The sequence below is a fragment of the Chrysemys picta genome, chromosome 1, assembly GCF_011386835.1.
Source record: "Chrysemys picta bellii isolate R12L10 chromosome 1, ASM1138683v2, whole genome shotgun sequence".
NCBI lineage: Eukaryota > Metazoa > Chordata > Testudines > Emydidae > Chrysemys > Chrysemys picta.
Window position 1 is genome coordinate 274275692 of NC_088791.1, and position 19667 is coordinate 274295358.

The following is a 19667-nucleotide window of genomic DNA, read 5'->3' on the forward strand; positions in this document are numbered from 1 at the left end:
GGACCCCCATTTCCAGTATTTTTCAAGGACAGTTTCTTTGTCCATGTCCAAAACTTTAACCTGAGTTGTTGTCTGAGTTTCATATTAACCCAGTCATCCATCTTCTGATATTTTCCCCAAAATCTCGTCAGTCCATTTCCCACCTTGGATAGTAGGAAGGCATTAGCCTTTTATGTGGACAGAACAAGGTAATTTAGAAGCTCACCCAGACTGTGTATCCATTGTGGATAGGTCTAAAGGTTCAGTAGTTTCCACCCAAAGGTTCTCCAGATGGATTCCTGCTTGTATTATATAGTGCTACAAATCTGCTGACATTCAGCCTCCTCTTAGGATGTTGGCCCATTCCAAGAGGTCTTTCTCTACCTCTGTGGTGCTGCTCAAACACATTTCGGTTCTGGACATTTGCAAGGCTGTAACTTGGATGTCACTACATACCTTTTTTAGAAATTGTGTGATAGTCTAGTCTTCAAGATCAGATGCTGCCTTTGAAATGCAGCCTTGTTGTTAGTTTTGGATGTGACTCCAAAGCCCCCTCCTCCTTCCTTGCAAGGAAGTGTAGAGTGCATGTGCCGGTCAACTGGGGACTGCTACCAAAAATTTTCGATCAAAGGTACTTGGGGTGTAAGCACATCTCGAACTGCATTTACTGCACAGGGCGAGTAACCTTCCCTTCAGTTATAGCCTTCAGGCTGCTGCCACACCAATTCCCTGCAGGGACTTAAGGCTACAGGCTTATAAGTTGTCTGAGATCCTGAAGCCAAGATATCTGCCCTCAGAACAGAGTCTTGTGCATACCCAGGGCATCCCTATTTTTTGCTGAGGTCCTTGCCTTCTGTGCCTATAAGGCACTTGATGGTATCAGAGTTGGCTGCAGGATCTGGGTTTCGTTTCATTGCCTGCTGCCAGAGGCACTATCTCATGTCAGCACCCTTCAGCAGCACCATACCCAAGAGAAGCCCTGATAACCTGATGCTGGCACCAATGGCAACGTTGATGGCTCTAGCTATTCTGGCACCAGCTCCTGCCTTTGCTATCAGAACCACCCAGAAAAGGTACACTCTCTGCTTCTGTGCCAGTGCCAACCCTACTTCTTAGCGCTGACTTATAGAATCATAGAATATCAGAGTTGGAAGGGACCTCAAGAGGTCATCTAGTCCAACCCCCTGCTCAAAGCAGGACCAATTCCCAGCTAAATCATCCCAGCCAGGGCTTTGTCAAGCCGGGCCTTAAAAACCTCCAAGGAAGGAGACTCCACCACCTCCCTAGGTACTTCTACTCCCTCTGCTTCTACCTCCACAAAATTTCTTCCAAAAATAAGGAGAAGAGGAAACATTTTGGCATGAGAGAACGTGTGTGTGTATGTATATATGTGTGTATGTATGTGTGTATTTAAAAAAAAAAAAGCACATACCCACTTTTCTACACCAAGCATCCCAATTTGGGAGCCAGTGCTGCCAAATCAATCTGTGCAGGAAGAGTTGGCACTGATGTCAGAGGCTCTCTCTCTTCTTCCAGTATCCAGGACACTGTGTCTCCATGTCTTCGTACTTCTGGCATGTATCCTGGTATCCTTCTCTTGCAGTCGCAACCCATTTCCCAGCCCTCTGGCCAGATTCTCCCTGTTTATGGAAGTAGTAGGGAACAGCCTTGGTGCATTCTAAGGCAGGCTCACGGGTCCCCAATGCCATGCGCTGTGTCTCAGTACATTTCAGCCCATTTTTCACCCTCTCCCAGATGCCTGCCTCCTGGAAGGAGATGCTTCAAGATCCTGTACAGCTGCTTACATGGCCTTTCATACAAGAGTCAATTTAGGCCCTTATTGAAGCAGCTAAACTAAAACCCTGGGCACCATCTGACTTGCACTCTAGAAGAGATGTCTCTACTTCTGTGGCACTGGTGAAGACACCACAACTGTTGGCATTAGTATTGACTGTTCTGATACCTAAAGATTATACCAGTTCAGCTTGCTATCCCTTTCAGGGACCTGACACGTCCACAGTGGAAGACTAGGATATGGGATATTTTGGAAGAGGATGTCCTTTAGGACACTGACAAATCTGCTGATGGATATAATGTAGATATCACCTCACATGATGAAAACATAGGATTTATTGTCATGTCATCACCTGATGTTTTCAGACAGTTTGCCATCTTCACATGAAGAGCCTAAATCTGGAAAAAAGGTACTTTTACAGTGGAGTCAACAGCTCTCTTATTGGCATCTTACAGACCCAGGCAGAAGGAAAAAAACCCATGATCCCCATTAGCCATAAGCTGTGGTTGAATCAGACTTCCACCTCACAGGTCTGTAGTAGAACACTCTGTATGTATCCCCATTCTCTTTGAGGAATTCCATTTTGGGGTAACTGCCTGTCTCCAATTCCCTTGTGGTATCTGCAGCCCAGGATGGATTAAAAGGGCCCAGATCTCTTTATTCAGCACCCGAAGATAGGGAAGGCAGAAGACTTGGATGACTTTCGATGCAGGTTTTATTTTTCAGGCTCCCTAGACATGAGGGTGGAAAGTTGCCAGGCTATAATGGCAAGGTATTCCTAATGTGGTCTGGGAAACGCCTTGAAACCCCATCCTGGATTCAGCCTCAGACTTGAGAAAACAGGCAGCTAATTCCTTTGTGAGTGAGGATTGCATTATAGCCAAGCATGTCCTTAAAGTGGCCTGTGATGTGTCTAATATAAACATCAGTTCTGTGGCTACAGGAGTGCTTTAAGGAGGCACTAGTGGCTCTGTTCCTCAGGGTGTACTTTAGAAGTCTAAGGGAGAATTGAGGCCTTATCTGTAGACCAGGACCTCTTCAGTGGTGCAGCTAACAAGGTTCTAGAGAAAATGAAGTCCACTAGCGTTACTGTTAGATCTTGTTGTCTTAGCCCTTGACCTTTTTCAGGGACCCCTACTATCCTTACCCAATTTCATGTTCCACACATGGGACAGTCTTAATTTGGCAGTGATTCTCTTCACAGAGAAGATTCCAATCCCTTTCAAGACCCACTTATCAGAAGAGGCCTTAGCAGCAATAAAGGAGCAAGCATCCTCAACCCAGACCACTTCATCTGTTTGTAAGAAGTGGATTTGATGGTGCACCCAATAGACACATTCATTTATTTTCCCCATCTAATTCCATTCTGTTCCCTCCTTTCAATCCTCATTTATCCTTCTTTTATACCTCCTGATGTGTGATTATTTCCAGTTGCTGGATCTGGGAGACTGTCCTTGACACACATTCCATCCTGTTTGGCACCAGGCCTACTTACAACTCTCCTCTCATCCCTCTTCAGAAACGCTTCTTATGAGAAGGTCCTCCTGGAAGAATTTGACTTGCTCCTGTCAAAGGTACCATAGAATAAGTCCTACTAGAACACCAAGAACAGAGATTTTACACCTGTTTTCTCATCCGCAAGTAGAAAGTCCGAGACCCAGTCTATACCTGAGGAACAAATAAGATAATAATCAAGAACTTGAAGTTCAGGATGACCACTTTAGGGGATCTCCATTCCTTCATTGCTGTAAGATGACTGGTTTGCAGCTCTAAATTTGAAGGATTCATACTTCTACATACATTTTGTTTCTTTGTGAAGTAGAAGAATACAAGACCAGCAGAAGTGGTTTCTAAAACTAGATATGTAGCGACAGCTTTCACTGATTGGCCGTGCAAAGATAGACCTCTTTGTGGCAAGAGAATAACCGACTCCTTTATATTGCACCAGATTGAGAGGGAAAATATTTTCACAGTTTGCCACATGGCCACATCAACAACACTATTTAGAACTCCTAGAGTTGTCCAAGGAGAAACCCCTTACCTGCTTCCTCTTTCCCAATAAAATGGAGGTCAGTTGCAGAATCTAAATCTGACCATTTGGAGGATAATTTCCTAATCTGTATAGACTCTTTCATTCGTACAGAGTGCTGATAATTCTCCTTCACTCAATGAAGGTATCTACCTTGAAGTGTTATAGACAAAAATGGACATTTTACACCTGAGAGACCTGCATGGAGAGGTGGGAGGCTCTCTGCCATGGAGCAAGGAACTTGACAGCCCCCAGAGACAAGACTCCAGCCATGGAGCTGTTGACCCTGTAATATTTCACTTTAGCACATCAGCATGTTCCTACAGAACTTAATTTTGCCAGAAAAATTCTGACCAGCTCTATTTCTAAGCAAAGACTCTCTCAAATGGATTAAAAAGTGCATAGAGCTATACTTAACTTCAGCTAGGATGCCTGTTCCTACAGCTAATCTGTTTTCTATATGTAGTTTCTCCATCCTGATCTTACTGTTGAGTCTTGACCCATTTGATAAGAATATGTAGAGACTGATAGTCAGGTGAGAAACTTCTGCTTTAGCTCTTCATTTCACTTATGTATGTAAAGCATACCTGACACCAAAGGAGGAATGTTTATGTAAGGCTGTTGTTGAGAGGTTGTATGCCATTGTCCACATAACACGTTTAGTCAAATATTTCTTAGTTTATTGAGAGCAAATTCTTAGTAAAAAGATTTGTCTTCAGTGGTAAGGCTATGTATTTTACCACAGTGACTTCTTTGAGCATAATTGGAGGCAAAGTACTATTCTTCTGCTACAGTATGTTTATGTAGGTGAGGGGAAAGATATTAGTGCTGCTGATAACTTTTTTCTTTAGGAGCATTCCGCTTTTTATCAAAGTTCCACCAATTGTGGTTTCCAGTTACAGAAATTGAATATTACTTTTTATTTTCTTTCAGGTTGTCTTGATACATTGGCTGCTATGCAGGACTTAAAAATGGGTGTAGCAAATACAGAGGAGGAGACTCAAGCAGTAATGAAAGTTTATTCCAAGGAAGATTATAGTGTGGTTAACAGATTTGAAAGTATGTACTCAGTATAATCTTGCTGCACAAACAGACTTTCATTACACAAATCTGGTTCTATATAGATCTGTAATTATTTGTTCCTTGTAGGTCATGGAGGAGGTTGGGGTTATTCAGCCCATTCAGTTGAAGCTATCCGCTTCTATGCCGATACTGACATTTTACTTGGTGGTCTTGGCCTTTTTGGAGGTAGGGGTGAATACACTGCTAAAATAAAGGTAAGAGATGATCTCTTTCAAAACATACTGTTTTAAGATCACGGGTTTAGAAATGTAATTTAGAATTGATAAGGTTTTTTAATGATTATACTAATGGGGTGGAAGGAGCCATGCTATACGATTGTAAAAGCTGTCCATCAAAAAATAAAGAAAAAAACCCACAGAAGAATATGAATCGGGCTCCTCACTGAGGCAATATTGATTCAGTGCCCCATGATGATGGTAGTATGGGAGAGATATAAAACTGAGAGTTCGCCACTCATCTTTAAAATCCTATGCAACTTTTTCAAGAACAGGGGTATTGGCACTAAGGTCCTGGCCAAATTTAAATTAAATGCTTTACCACTTGTCCTAAATTTCTAAGTAGTATTTCTGTTAACTTTTGGAGCTCTTCATTTATGGTGGGTGAAGTGATTAGAAACTTTGTTCATTGAAGTGATTTTTGTATTATTCAGTATGAAAGAAGAATTCGGATAGTATTTTTGAAGAGGTGATATTTTGGTGATACTCTTTTCTTAGACATTACAGCTTGGGCTACTAGAAACTTTAATATTGTATAAGATCATGCTGTCATACTTATAGCTGGGGATGAGTGACCCTTATATTGTTCTCTTCTCCTCTCCCTCTCCAAAACTCAGTGCAGTGTTATTGAAAATACTGCCATCAGGCTCCTCAAACCTTAAAACCTAAATAATAGACTTGGTTATACAGGTTGCCATCTAACCAAAACATGCGAAAAACTATAAACAAAATTCTGTTGAGTACTAGGCTATTCCAAAAGAAGGCAATTGAGGGCAACACTCGGTTAAAATAATGCATTTAATAATTGCCATTCATTTGCTAAATTGTGCAGTAAAATCAAGTGATTTTTCTAATGATAATTCTTACTGATTCTTTTGATTATGTGAAAATGAGACAACATAGGTTCTCCAAAAAGCTTCCCAGAATTTTCTGGAACCCATCCATCCCTTATCAAAGCTGCAGTAGTTAGCTTCCAGAAAGATAGTGATAACATCCAAAAAGTCCTGTCTTCTTTCCTAGTCATGACAGAAGAACTCAATGTCGTCAAAATGTTTTCATTGACCTACAAGTTGATCTGGCCCGATGCAAACGCACACAGAGGATACCATCTGTGCCGGAAAGAGATTACGATCTTAAGCCCCGATCCTAGAAACATGCTTGTTGACTACCTTTATGCACTGAGTAGCCCCATTGATGTCAGTATTGAAATTGCTGATTTCAATTAATGTATCATGAAGAAGAGACTTGATATTTTTAAGGGGGAAAAACAGGAAAAAAAACTGTTTAAAAGAACTTACTCATTATACAGAAGCAAAAAGGCACAAACCATTTTTTTCCACTTTCTAGGTCTTCTGTGAGTTACTCAAAATATTACTCTCTATTATGGGTTTACTCAAATGTAACTTCATACAATCCAGGTTTCAAGATGGTCATACTTTTCTGAGTTAATGAATCTTACCATAAATACGATTTTTTTTTGGTCATTCACTGATTTTTTTTTATCCTGGTGAATTATTAATTCCTGTTGTTCATAGGGATTTCAGAAATGCTTCAGAGGATGTTGAAAGGAAAGGAACAAATTAGATTATCTAATTTACTTAAAACCTGTTTTTTCTGGTTCACGGGATGTCATTCAGATGCCATCAGTTACTTAGTTATGCTGCCTGAGATCTCTTCTTCATCTTTCAAACAAGTGGAATTATTAAGAGGCTCTATTTAAGGAAATTTACAGGCTCTGATCATTAATAACATTTCTAGAGGGGAAAACTGAAACTGTACCCATATAAACAGATTGGATTGCCATATGACTAGGATTGGTGCAGAGAATCAGAACTACAAGTGATCAGTAAGAGCTAAGATTCTTCATTTGTCTCTGTGGATCACTCTCTAGGTGTGCATATGCCTCGTGCATGTGAGATCAGAATCTTTGAACAGCAGTGTTTTTTGGGTTGCACCTGTGCCCTGCATGCCTCAGAGCCTCCTCACCTGATGGCATAATGGGCAGAGCACCTGCCAGCATCTCTCAGTTCCCTCTTACTGTGCATGGCAGTGAGGCAGGCCAAAACTCTGTCTGCCTGCTACTTCCTAGCACATCTTCTTTAGCTTTATTTTCCTGTAAATTCCCCCTTTATTTCATTTTCTTTTAAAAGCTTTCCTTAAATTCAATACCCTTAAGAAGAAGGAAAACAAAAATTAATTTTTCGTTTTGTGCCAAAACCTCTTCAGTGGTGGATTTCAAACCCTTTGTGTTTTAAACCCTGTGCTTGTCTTACGACTGATTCACCCCTTTACAGACAATCATAGCCATTGTTTGTTTTATCAGTGAGAGCCATGTGCCCGACTGATGCTCCATCTGCCCATCATTCTCCTCAAGCACATGAAAATTCAGGGATACTTGGCTGAAATTACATCTTCTGGAGCTGTTTGGGAGGAAGTTCACATCCAGAAGAACTGGCATCAACCTCTGTATCCCAGTCTGTCAGCTTGGGTGTGACTCCCAAGACTGGTACTGGTAAAAAAAAAAATCTGTCCCAGCACCCACAAGCTATAAGTAACGGCAGCCAAGGACCACCTCAGTACTAATGGCTGCTCTGGCATTGAAGACTGGAACCGTACTGTCGAAAGGTATCAGAGCACCAGACTAACCAGGGTTCCCAGCAGTGGCCTTCCCCAAAGAAAGGAAAAATTGAGGCCTAAGAGTGCCTCTCTCTTTGCTCTCTTCCCAAGAAAAGAGCACTAGAGCTATGTGAATAACTGATTTTATTTATTTATTTATTTTGGTTCACAGGCAATTCGGGGCGGGGGGGGGGGGGGAGGAGGGGGATTGTAGTTCAGGTTGAACCGAAACCAAAATTGAAAAATTTCAGCAAATTTAAGCCCACAAAAAACTGAATTTGATTTGTCCTGAAATGAAATGTTTAGTTTCTGGGCATTTTTAAAATAAAGGCAAAGGAAAATTAAGGGCTAGATTCTCAAAATAGCTGGAGGAGAAGGTGGTGGTGGTGTTGCTGCTTACCTTCCTTATAACCTTTAGCGCTGGGGTTAGAGCACTCACCTGGGATGTGGGAGACCCAGGTTCAAGTGCCCCCCCCCCTTTGCCTTTCATGGTTCAGGGACCTGAACCTCCAATCTAGGTGACTTCCCTAATCATTGGGGTAAAGGTTATAAAGGAGGCTCCTGGGGGGAGGGATAGCTCAGTGGTTTGCGCATTGGTCTGCTAAACCCAGGGTTGTGAGTTTAGTCCTTGAGGGGGCCATTGAGGGAAAAATCTGGCATAAAAATCTGTCTGGGGATTGGTCCTGCTTTGAGCAGGGGGTTGGACTAGATGACCTCCTGAGGTCCCTTCTAACCCTGATATTCTCTGATTCCTCCAGCCATTTTGTGAATAGTGCCCTTGTGAATCTACCCCTCCCACCACCCCAAAAAAGTTTGGGCCAAAACTATTTGGGTCAATTTTGGGTCAAATTCTTGAATAGTTTAGAGTCCACAAAAACTGTATTTTCCAGCAAATAAATAATTTTTCAAAAATATTTCTCCTAGCTCTACTGAGCACAATGCCCTTTCATACTATAGGGGCAAGTGACACAGTTCAATCTCTGACTCTGCATCAAAGGGTCTCAAGGCTACACCAGTACCTGGGACTGGGATAGATGCCTCAGTGCTGAAAATCTCAGTACTGACATCAGAGCTGGCATTGGCAGTTAAGGCACTGATGATTTATTACTAATGGATGCTACTTTCTCTCCAGTATCACCCTCTCTACCGAGGGCACTTCATCTGGCACCAACTTAAAGATCTCAGCTCCCCATACTGACATCACCTCAGAGATCAGCACCACCAATAACGGAGATCTTCTACTCTGGTCACTCTCCTGATTGTACCACATCAGCACCCCCACCCCATCCCAACAGCAATCTTCACTTCCCCACTCACTAAGATCAGGAGATGGTTCTAGACTAGAACACTCATTTCAGGGCCCATCTTATCCATCACATGGATGGCAGTGGCCCAATCTGGTCAAAGTGAACCATGCAACATCCCAGTTGGGCCATAATGGGCTTTCTGGGGCCCACCCTCTAGAAGTGAGTCTCCTTCCTGACCATCATGAAAATGTAGGCGATTTTATTCTCCTGTGGCCTCAGTTTCAAGACCTCCATCAGAAACTTTTTGGCTTAGTGATGAAGAACAGATGGATGAAGAAGAGTCAGGTTCCCAGCCTCCAGACCAGTAACCTTCAACTTCTCCCAAAGATCATTATCCTTCCTAATGATATAGTTTTTTCTGCCCCTTTACCAGCCCTAGATGATTTCAGAGTCTTTCAGGAGTTGCTTTCTCAAAAATTGCATATGCTATTGAGATTGAGACCTCAATGATCAAGGAGTCAGCCCCTAAATTATTTGGTATCCTCTGTTCTTGGTGGAAGCGAAGCTTAAAAATGAAGGCATTTTAGAGCCAGCTAAAGCTCACTGGAGGACTCTTGCTTCCGTTTCCCCAACTAGCAACCAAGTGGGAAAGAGATAGTAAGTGTTACAGAAAGGCTTTACAGTTCTGCACACATCCAGTCCTTAGATCTTTGGCGGTCTTTGCAGTTCAGGAGAAAGCTAGACAGTTTGGCTCATTAGAGGCTACTTCCAGAGCTAAAGACCCCCCCAAAAGTTGGATATCTTTGGGAGGAAAGCTTGCTTCTCCACTTCACTCCAACTAGGCTCAGCAAATTGAGTGTTATACACAGTGAATTACTAAGTGTAATACATTAAATACAATTTTTTGACAGAGGACAACGTATCTCCCTTCGTGAAGAAGCTTCTTCCAGAGCCCAGAGAGGAATTAAAGACTATAATTTCTGAAGGGTGGCAAGTGATAAAGACCTCTATATGAGCAGCTATGGATGGTTCTGATACTCCAGATTGGTCCGTGGCCATAGCTGATAGAGTGAGGAAGGCTTCAGGTATCCCAGAAGAGGTACACTTACCATAGAAGATTTACCCTTTGAGGGAACTGACTTGTTTAGTAACCTGACTTTTGAGGTAATACAATTATTAGAAGATTCTAGGGCTACTTTTGGATCACTAGGATTTTTTACCCTGACCTCAAGATGGATGCCCTCCAGGTACCAACCTCAGACCAGCACCCTCCCACTCTCAGCAAGAGCATATTATGGGAGGTGATGGTTCTCTGAGGAATAAACCCAGAGCCTGGAAGAAAATCACCTTCTGCCACAGTCACCATCCACCCCACAACATCTTTGGGACAGCGGGTTTGACCTGAAGGTCAAGAGTAACCCCTGAGCCAACAAATGGGTACTAGAAGTCCTCTTATGTGGGTACGTGATGCAGTTCCAGACCCTACCTCAACCCCATACTCTTCAGGAACTCTTCCCACAAGAGTCAGCTGAAAGAAGTGGCCTCCTTGCTTTGCCCGAGAGCCATTGAGGAGGTAACTATGGAATTCAGGTACCCTTATTTCCTTATTGTGAAGAAGAAAGGGGGTCTTCATCGTATCTTCAACCTCAGAAGATAGAATATATATTTGTTCAATCTCAGATTCAGGATGGCAGTGCACCCGTTCATCATCCCTTTTCTACTGGCACAATACTGGTTCATAGCTTTGGACCAGTAGCCTCCGAGAAGCATATTTCCACATTTCAATCTATCTGACCCTTGGGAAGTATCTGTGATTCACAGTAGGCCCAATCATTATCAATACAAAGTACAGCCACTTGATCTAGCCACATCGCAGAGAGTATTAAATGTCTAGCTGCAGTAGCTGATATCTAAGAAAACAAAGCTTTTGTGTCTAGTTATATCTAGATGATTGGCTGATCAGAAGCAGCAAGATATCACCGCAGCCCTGAACACCATCCTCAGTCTGTTCAAAGAGCTGGGCCTGATAAACTACAACAAATTGTCACTCCAACCATCACTGACAGTAGAATTCATAGGAGCTTTAATCACCTCCAAATTGGCAAATACACATCTTCCGTAAGAGAAATTCCATTCTGTCAATCAACCCCAATACAAACCTGTCTCAAACTGTTAGCCAATGTGTAGATTTTCACTTGTCACACTACTATTCAGACATCACTCACATCCGTTGTGGGACTGTCTGAGCTTTGTGTATCAACTTAAAAAACATCAAGTGCATGCACATATTGTAGTCCTAGCTTATATCTTTTTATTACTAAACTGGTGGATGTATGCCCAGAATGTTCTCTACACATCCATCTATAAAGACACCTGTCACAGTTGCTCCGGGAACAAGTTGGGGAGTCACCCTACACCACTTTTAAATGCATGAAATATGGTCCAAAAAGGACGTGAGTCTCCATATAAACGTCCTGGAACTTAAGGCAATTAGGTTGGCCTGCAAAGCATTCCCCTAGCTTTAAAGTATTCTGTCACACAGATCTTTCTATACAACACATCTGCAATGTATTATGTAAACAGGCAGAGGGCTGCCCATTCACTAAGAGGCAACCAGAAAATGAACATGGTGTCACTTTAATGGGATAACCCCAATTGGTGGTCTTCCAGGGACCAACAAGTTAGTAGTCTTTCTCATCAGTCAATGTGTCACCAATCATAAATTATCTCTGAAGAGCTACGTCCTCTCACTGATGTTTCAGCAGTGGAGAATATCCTCACAGAATTATTTGCCATCAGAGAAAATGCAAAGTTTTGCCTGTGGCTCTGTGGGTGCCTGAGCCTAAGATCCATTCAAGATGAATTTCTCATACCATGCTTTTGAGGTCTTATATACGTTTCTGTCGATGCCCTTGGCACCCTGGGTTATGGGGAAAATCAGACAAGATGCAGCTACATTGATCCTGATAGCCAGAACTGTCTCTGTCAATGAGAAGCTAACAGATTTTCTCCAGATGTCAGCTCTCTGGCCTTGTATCACTTCAGGACTGAACAAACAACATCACAGAGCTGGGGACAGATTGGGTCTGGATGTACAATCACTGCATGTAATAGCCTGGATGTTGGCTGGCTAAGGTCTACTAAAGAGACTATTCATTCCAGGTATAAGAAATCCTCTTAGCAAATCTCTTTTCACTTTGAGGAGAACTATCTGGACAACCCAGGATGACTGTGACATTTGAAGACCTCTTTCCTCAAGATCCTTGACTACCTTCTGCAACTGAAACTCTCTGGCCTCTCCATTAGTTCAATCAAAGTTCACCTTGCAGCAATCTCAGTATGCCACATTCTGGTTCAGTCATGCTTTGTATTCTCCCACCTTTCTGTTTCTAGATTTTTAGAAGGGTTGAGTCACACTTAACCCACCAGTTAGGGAGCCCCCTCCCTTTTGGGATCTCAACATTGTCCTTGCAGGTCTCAGGCAACTGAATTTGAACCTCCTCTCTGAATGTTCTCTTAACCAGTTTACTCTCCAAATGGCCTTTTTGGTGGATATCACAACAGCCAGATGTGTCAGTGAACTCCAAGCCTTCATGGCTAATAGTATTGTTTCATCAAAAAGGTGGAGTTGAGACCTCATTCTAAGTTTATTCCCAAAGTTGTTTCACATTTCATTTTAAATCAAGCAATTAGTCTAAAGATTTCTTTCTGTCCAGGAGAGAAAAAAGGCCATACTTTAGATGTTTCTAGGCCCTTGTTATATTCACTAAATAGGACAAAGTCCTTTACATTACCTCCCATCTTTTTTTGACAGCAAGATTAGAAGCCAGGTTTGGAAAGGCAGTGTTACAGTCATTAGTTATTAGCAGATAAGACTCCTCAATACCACTTTCTAGATGAGAAATTGATTTCCAGTCACCTAGAGTGGGATCCACACAGATACATACTCCAAGAACTACAGTTACTGTAAAATAAATACCCGTTCTTTTGTATATTTACTAATAGTAGTACATTGTTCAATAGTGTTCCTATAGACAGAGGCAAGAAAGAATGACAAGCAAATGAGAATGAAATTTGTAAAGATGGAGAAATATTTTACTTTATTTTTGCAGTTGTTTGAATTGGGTCCAGATGGGGGAGATCATGAGACTGATGGGGACCTTCTTGCTGAAACTGATGTCTTGGCGTATGATTGTGCTGCTAGGTAAATCATTTTATTTACTTTCTGTAAAGAGGCTTACTGTCTTGTTGGGGTTTTTTGGTATGCATTTTAAACATATTTTGAAGGTATGCTAAGTAATCTGTGTTGTTAGACTCTCTAACATGCAGTGTTTCATTTATTATCTTCAACAAAAAGAAAGGTAACAGAGTGAAAAGAGCAACCAAAAAAAAACAAACAACCCAGTTCAGATTTTATAGGGAGACTGAGATATCAAATGGAAAAATGAAAGCCTTCCCCCTCCCAGACCAACACATTTACTTTTATTTTTCGGTGGGAATGTAGACATTACATTTTGTGTCGATTTGATTAAAGGATAAAGAATATGTTTTAGAGAGCTGCAGCAGCTCGCCTTCGCTCAGTCTCCACCTTCCCTGAGCTGGGGGCTGCATCCTGCTTCTCTCCCCTCCCTCCAGTGCTTGCGCCGCCATACAGCTGATTAGCCCAAGCCTGGGAGGGAGGGGTGAGGAGGAGGAATGCGGCATGCTTGGGGAAGACGCGGGGCCAGGGTGGGGATTTGGGGAGGGATCCAATGGGGCAGTGAGGGGGCGGGGCTGGGGGCGGGTCAAGGGCCGGAAATTGGGGAGGGATCCAATGGGGAGGGAGGGGGCGGAGTCGGGGTGGAGTGAGCACGAGCCCCCTCCGCCTGTGCGCTGGAGGGCAAAATATCGTGACAATTCGCGTCCCGACTGAACATCAGTCAGGACACGGGACAAACAAGTAAATATCGAGACGTCTAGTCACCCTAAAAAGGGGTGTAACCAGGAGGACATATAATTGCAAATAGAAAGTGATCTACAAAAAACTGCTTTGACTGCCTTACTTACTGTCCGTGTGAATGAAAAGCATCTTTTCTTAAAGTTCAATTGCAGCTGCTTTGGCCTTTCATGAACTTTCTGAATATAGGCAAGATTCTTTCCTATAACTTGTCCTTGGGTTATTGAAATACTTAATGGATTTAAAACAGTCCACTTCCCATTTAAAAAAAAAAAAGTCACTGGGTAGTAATAGCATCAAATTAAGATAATGAGGTTGTCTAAAAGATAATTAAGCTTACATTATATTCTTCAAATAAGAGGGGAGCTACTAATTCCTAAATACTTTCCAAATGTAGGGACTGTCCTACTATGAACAATCAGTTATCCTGCCAATATTTTTCACTTAACCCTCCTGCCCGTTGTGAAGTTTTTTTCCATAAATGTAATTTGAAAAGGTTCCTAGGCTTTTCTCTGGGGTCTGTTGAAGCTATTTGAAAGTACACCCAGTTTTCTGTTTCATTTGATATTAACTCAGGTTTTGCTTTCTTCATGGGGAATTGTGTCTAAATAACTGGCTGACTACCTTTCTCACAGTTTAATGTACTTACCTAGACCTTGAATGTCATTCAAGTCAGTTGAAGTAGCTAGCTTTCTAACCAATGTCCGTTAATGAGATTTGCTAAACTTCCACATGGTCTTTGCACACTTTTCCCAAGATATTGTTGCTTTGATTCATCCTTCAGACAAGAAACCAAATTTGGCTCAACAGAGTTACAGAATATTTTTCTGTGTTAGAGTTGCTCAGACCTGACCTGCCTCCTAAAATTTGATTTCTGTGTGTGTCTCTCTTGCTCTCTCAGCATTTTTCAGAGGTATCTTATTTCTTCATATATTTGAAAGTATCCAAATCATACAGTTTAAGTAATATTCATCCTGTTTGTTTCTTACTATCTTTTGCAAACTGTTAAATTATCATTTTAATAATACCTTAGTTTTTTTAGATTTGTGACAGGGCATGCATTATGATTAGTATTTTAGGAGTAGGTTTATAAATTCCCATTTCTGAATAGTTTTTAGAGAAGCACGTTCTTGCTTACCACTCACCTGTCCCACCTTCTCAACGGACTTGAGGTTTTTCTAAACGTTATTCAACAAATTGGCTACTTTGGGAGTATTTTCACTTCCCATTTGAAAGGAATGTGTGACAACATGAATATCTCATGGAGACACTATTAGTTGCTCCTTGTTGAGTGCAGCTGCTTAAATGTACACCTATGGGAGTTCCTCCAAGGCTTGTTAATCCATTAAAATGTATATTTTCAAAGAAAATCTATTGTAAGTAACTCCCCCTTCTTTATAGTCTAGGAACTTTCCTTAAAGATGTAGAATAATAATAAAAAAGGAAACCCCTACAACCCTACTCTGTTTAATTCAGATTTAGCTCTCCAAGCAAAATTTTCTATCACACTTAACATAAGCACCAGTTCACACAATAATGTCTCCCCTACAAGTCTGAGTCCTAGGTCCCCAGTTTCCTGTCAGATGCACTTGTGCAACTGATGAGTTGATTGAGGTCCGGGTTCTTTTTCAAGTGCTGGCACCTATGTGTATTACAGATGTGGGTTTGCATGCACATGATGGATCCAAGTCTGGAAATTCTAACAAGCAGTGTCCCTTGGCCCACACATACGCAGTAGTTGTTCTTGTGCTCCAGACTAAGGGCAGAAGAGGAGTGGGGGACTTATGCCTCTCCAGTTTCTTCTTACGCTGCATGGCCTGAGTCAGAATCCCTATGTTCACAGATTTCCCCAGATTTCTGTCTATAATGTGTTAAACAGATGTTGTAAATAGTTTTACTGAGTCTTGTTAGCTTTTATGGTATAGTTCTTTCCCCATACCATTGTCCCCTGTATGTCCCATACAGGGGACAATGCCCAGAGTCCTGAGAACATAAGAACGTCCATACTGGGTCAGACCAATGGTCCATCTAGCCCAGTATCCTGTCTTCCAACAGTGGCCAATACCAGGGGCTTCAAAGGGAATGAACAGAACAGGTAATCATCAAGTGAGCCATTCCTTGTTGCCCATTCCCAGCTTCTGTCAAACAGAGGCTAGGGACACTATTGCTGCCCATCCTGGCTAATAGCCATTGATGAACCTATCCTCCATGAATTTATCTAGTTCTTTTTTGAACCCTGTTATAGTCTTGGCCTTCACAACATCCTCTGGCAGAGAGTCCCACAGATTGACTGTGCATTGTGTGGAAAAATACTTCTTGTTGGTTTTAAACCTGCTGCCTATTAATTTCGTTTGGTGACCCCTAGTTCTTGTGTTATAAGGAGGAGTAAATAACACTTCCTTATTTACTTTCTCCATACCAGTCATGATTTTATAGACCTCTATCATATCCCCCCCCCTTAGTCATCTCTTTTCCAAGCTGAAAAGTCCCAGTCTTATTAATCTGTCCTCATACGGAAGTTCCATACCCCTAATCAGTTAAGCAGCACCGCTCCAAGCACAAGCTTGGGAGTGGAGGCTACTGCTGCTAAGCCCAAGGACTCCTCATTTAATGGTTTCCCTGGAGAGCAGGCTGCACTCTCATGATCACAACGACAGATCCCTGTCCAAGTCTCGTCATAAAAGATGACATCCCTTCCTGATCCCATCCAGGTTGGGTGAGCCTTTGCTCATGGATCGTAAGAGCTTCGGACCTCTGGAAACCCTCAGGCATCGACATCCATTGGCTTTAAGGATATGTCTACATAGCAAAGAAAAACCTGTGGCTGGCCCATGCCAGCTGACTCAGGCTCGGGCTATGGGGCTGTTTCATTGCTATGTAAACTGCTGGAGCCCAGGTTCTGGGACTCTCCCACCTCATAGGAATAAAACAGCCCGAGCCTCACGAGCCCGAATTAGCTGGCAAAACCAGCTGCAGATATCTAGTTGCTGTGTAGACATACCATATCAGTCCAGGACCTGACTTCTGTGCAGAACCAGGCACTTCCTTTGAAGAATCACCCAACTGTGAACTCTTGGGACACATTGGAACCATTGGTCCCATTCATCAGAATGCCCCAAACACCGAGATATCTGGACATTTATACTTCACCGGAGGATATCTTCCTTCCTTACTCTCAGTCCCCTCGCTGCTTGGCCCATCCTCCCTAGGGCCATTTCCACAGCAGAGGATGAAACTATTTGATGACACAGAAGACATCTCTTCTTCAGCCCTTGGGCAGATGTCTGCCCTCTGGTACTGACTGCCCCTCCAATAGGGAGAGAACAATTTTCAGACTGACAGATCATATGTTCCAGCTAGTCGCAGTCCTGACACAATCAAGGAGATCCAGACTCCCTCCTTGCAATTATGCTTTCCACAGGGTCCCCCTGAGCCAATTAACCTCTCCTTTAGCCTACTGGTACCCATGGGTCCTGTATGGCAGATGCCCTGGATCCATCTTTGAGTCACGCCATAGCTCACCTGCTTGGCATCTGTCAGAGTATGAGGTGGAGGATGTTGATCCATATCTGCAGGTACTGACTGGAATCTGATCCTTGTTTCTGGATGAAGTAGTTATTCTATCCTCCCTGTCTCCACCACTCCTCCATAGACAGTACTAGGAGCTGCTGTGGAGGATAGCCAGTGAACTTGAGATCCCATGGGAGGAGGTCCAGGACCTCTAACTCCAACTCTGCAGCCTATTTACTTCCTGTTACTGAGGCCATCCGGGAGCCAGCCATAGTGGTCTGGCATACCCTAGTTTCTTTGTACACCCACACCTAGAGGTGCTGAGAGACAATATTTTGTCCTTGATAAGTGAGCCAAATTTCTTTTCTCCCATCCAGTGCCCAACTCCTTGATGGTATAAGCAGTCATGAAGAGACCAAGGTCACAACATCAGAAGACCACCCCAGCTGACGAGGGCTCAAAGAGGCTGGACCTTTTGGGAAGAGGTTTTTTTTCCTCTGCAAGCCTACAATTCTATATTGCTAACTTTCAGGCCTCATTAGCAAAATACGATTTTAACAGTTACTCCAGGCTGCTGGACTTCAAAGACAAGCTTCCCCTGAGGATAGAGTTCAGTTTCAATCCTTCATCGAGGAAGCCAAACCAGTGGGGAAAAAATATCCTTATAAGCTACTATGTATGCAGCGGACACAGCATCTAGAAGCATAGCCACTGGCGTAGTTATGAAGTGTAAGTCTTGGCTTCACTCTTCAGGGTTCCCCGCAGAGGTCCAGAACCATACAGTGACCTACCTTTTGAGGAGTCAGATTTGTTTAACAAGAAGACGGATGAGACCCTACACTCTACTCCCTGGGAATTTGTACTCTGACCCTGAAGAGAAAAAACCACAGGCAGGTGTATGAACCAGGCTGCCTCCTCCACAAACGTTCTGTCATAAGTGTCCAGTTGAGACTCCTCATAAATGATAGTTCCCTCTGCTGCCACGATGTTTGCCCATTCCCAGCCACCTGCCCAGGACTCTCTTTGATGCTTCTGTTGAGAACTGCCAGCCATTACTGATGACACCCACTTCTTCCCTGCTTATCTTTGGGGGCCATCTCTCACTTTTTCCTCCCACAATTGGGACTCTGTCACCACAGACAGTTGGGTTTTAGAAATTATCTATCAAGGTTACTCCATTGAATTTCTCTCCTGCCCTTCCCAACAAACTTTCTTCCCAGCCCCTCTTCAGGGATGACTCTCATGAAGAGCTTCAACAAGAGGCAGACTTCCTTTTCCAACAAAGGGCAATAGAGTGAGTGCCACCTCAGTATCATGTGGAGAGGCTTTTATAACCCTCATTTCTTAATCCCCCCAAAAGACACAGGATAGAGACCCATTTGGGACCTTCATAAATTCAACATCTTTATTCAAAAGTTGAAATTCAGGATGGTTACACTAATATCAATAATCCCACAGGAGGGAATATGGTTTGTGGCTCTCAACCTGAAGGACACCTGTTTTCATGTAGATAGTCATCTGTCCCATAGAAAGTTCCTTTGGTTCATGAAAGGTCAGGAACACTTCCAGTTCAGAGCCCTTCTTTTTGGATTGGCAAAAGCACCCAGAGTATTTGCTAAAGTTTTCTCTGTGGTGGCAGCCCAGATGAGACGTCAAAGTTGCACAGTTTTCTTCTAATTGGACAGTTGGGTCCCAGTAGGTTGTTCCGGCCCTGAGGACAGATCAGTGACTTTGTTCCCATTCCATCTTCTAGCAGCCTTGGGTGTCTGTGTGAATAAATAAAAGTCCTTTTTAACCTCCAGAGCCACACTGGACTCCTTTTCAGCAAGAGCTTTCCTCCCCACAGAAAGATTTCAGTTTTAATGAGCAATCTAATAACACAGATTACTCGCCAAAGACTTATGGTCAGTGTGCCTTTCTCTCTTGAGTCACATGATCTCATGTACTTGTGACACCATTTGCCAGGCTTCATCTACAATCCCTACAGGCCTGGCTTCTGTCTGTCTGCTCATCAGACAAGGACCACATAAGCACCAGAGTGACGGTTCCCACCAGGGTCATTGCCTCTCTTGCTTGGTAATCGAACCCGGATCAAGTGAGAGTAGTCATCCTCTTCAGCGCTCCCACCCACAGTGCTACCATAGTAATGGACACATCCCTCCAGGGTTGGGGGGCTTACCTGAATAACTACACTGTACAAGGTACCAGACTCCACAGGAGGCCAGACTGTACATCAACTTGCTGGAACTAAGAGCAG

General features: G+C 42.9%; 1 protein-coding gene across 28 annotated transcripts in view; it reads left to right on the plus strand.

Annotated features, from left to right (window-relative positions):
* MYCBP2 (MYC binding protein 2) overlaps positions 1–19667 on the plus strand; it is a 384804-nt gene that overhangs the window by 151597 nt on the left and 213540 nt on the right. For all 28 annotated transcript variants that reach the window (XM_008178543.4, XM_008178544.4, XM_008178547.4 and 25 more), the window contains 3 exons: positions 4737–4862; positions 4953–5080; positions 13077–13168. In XM_008178543.4, the coding sequence (XP_008176765.1) occupies positions 4737–4862; positions 4953–5080; positions 13077–13168 (346 nt within the window). The remainder of the gene's footprint in view (positions 1–4736; positions 4863–4952; positions 5081–13076; positions 13169–19667) is intronic.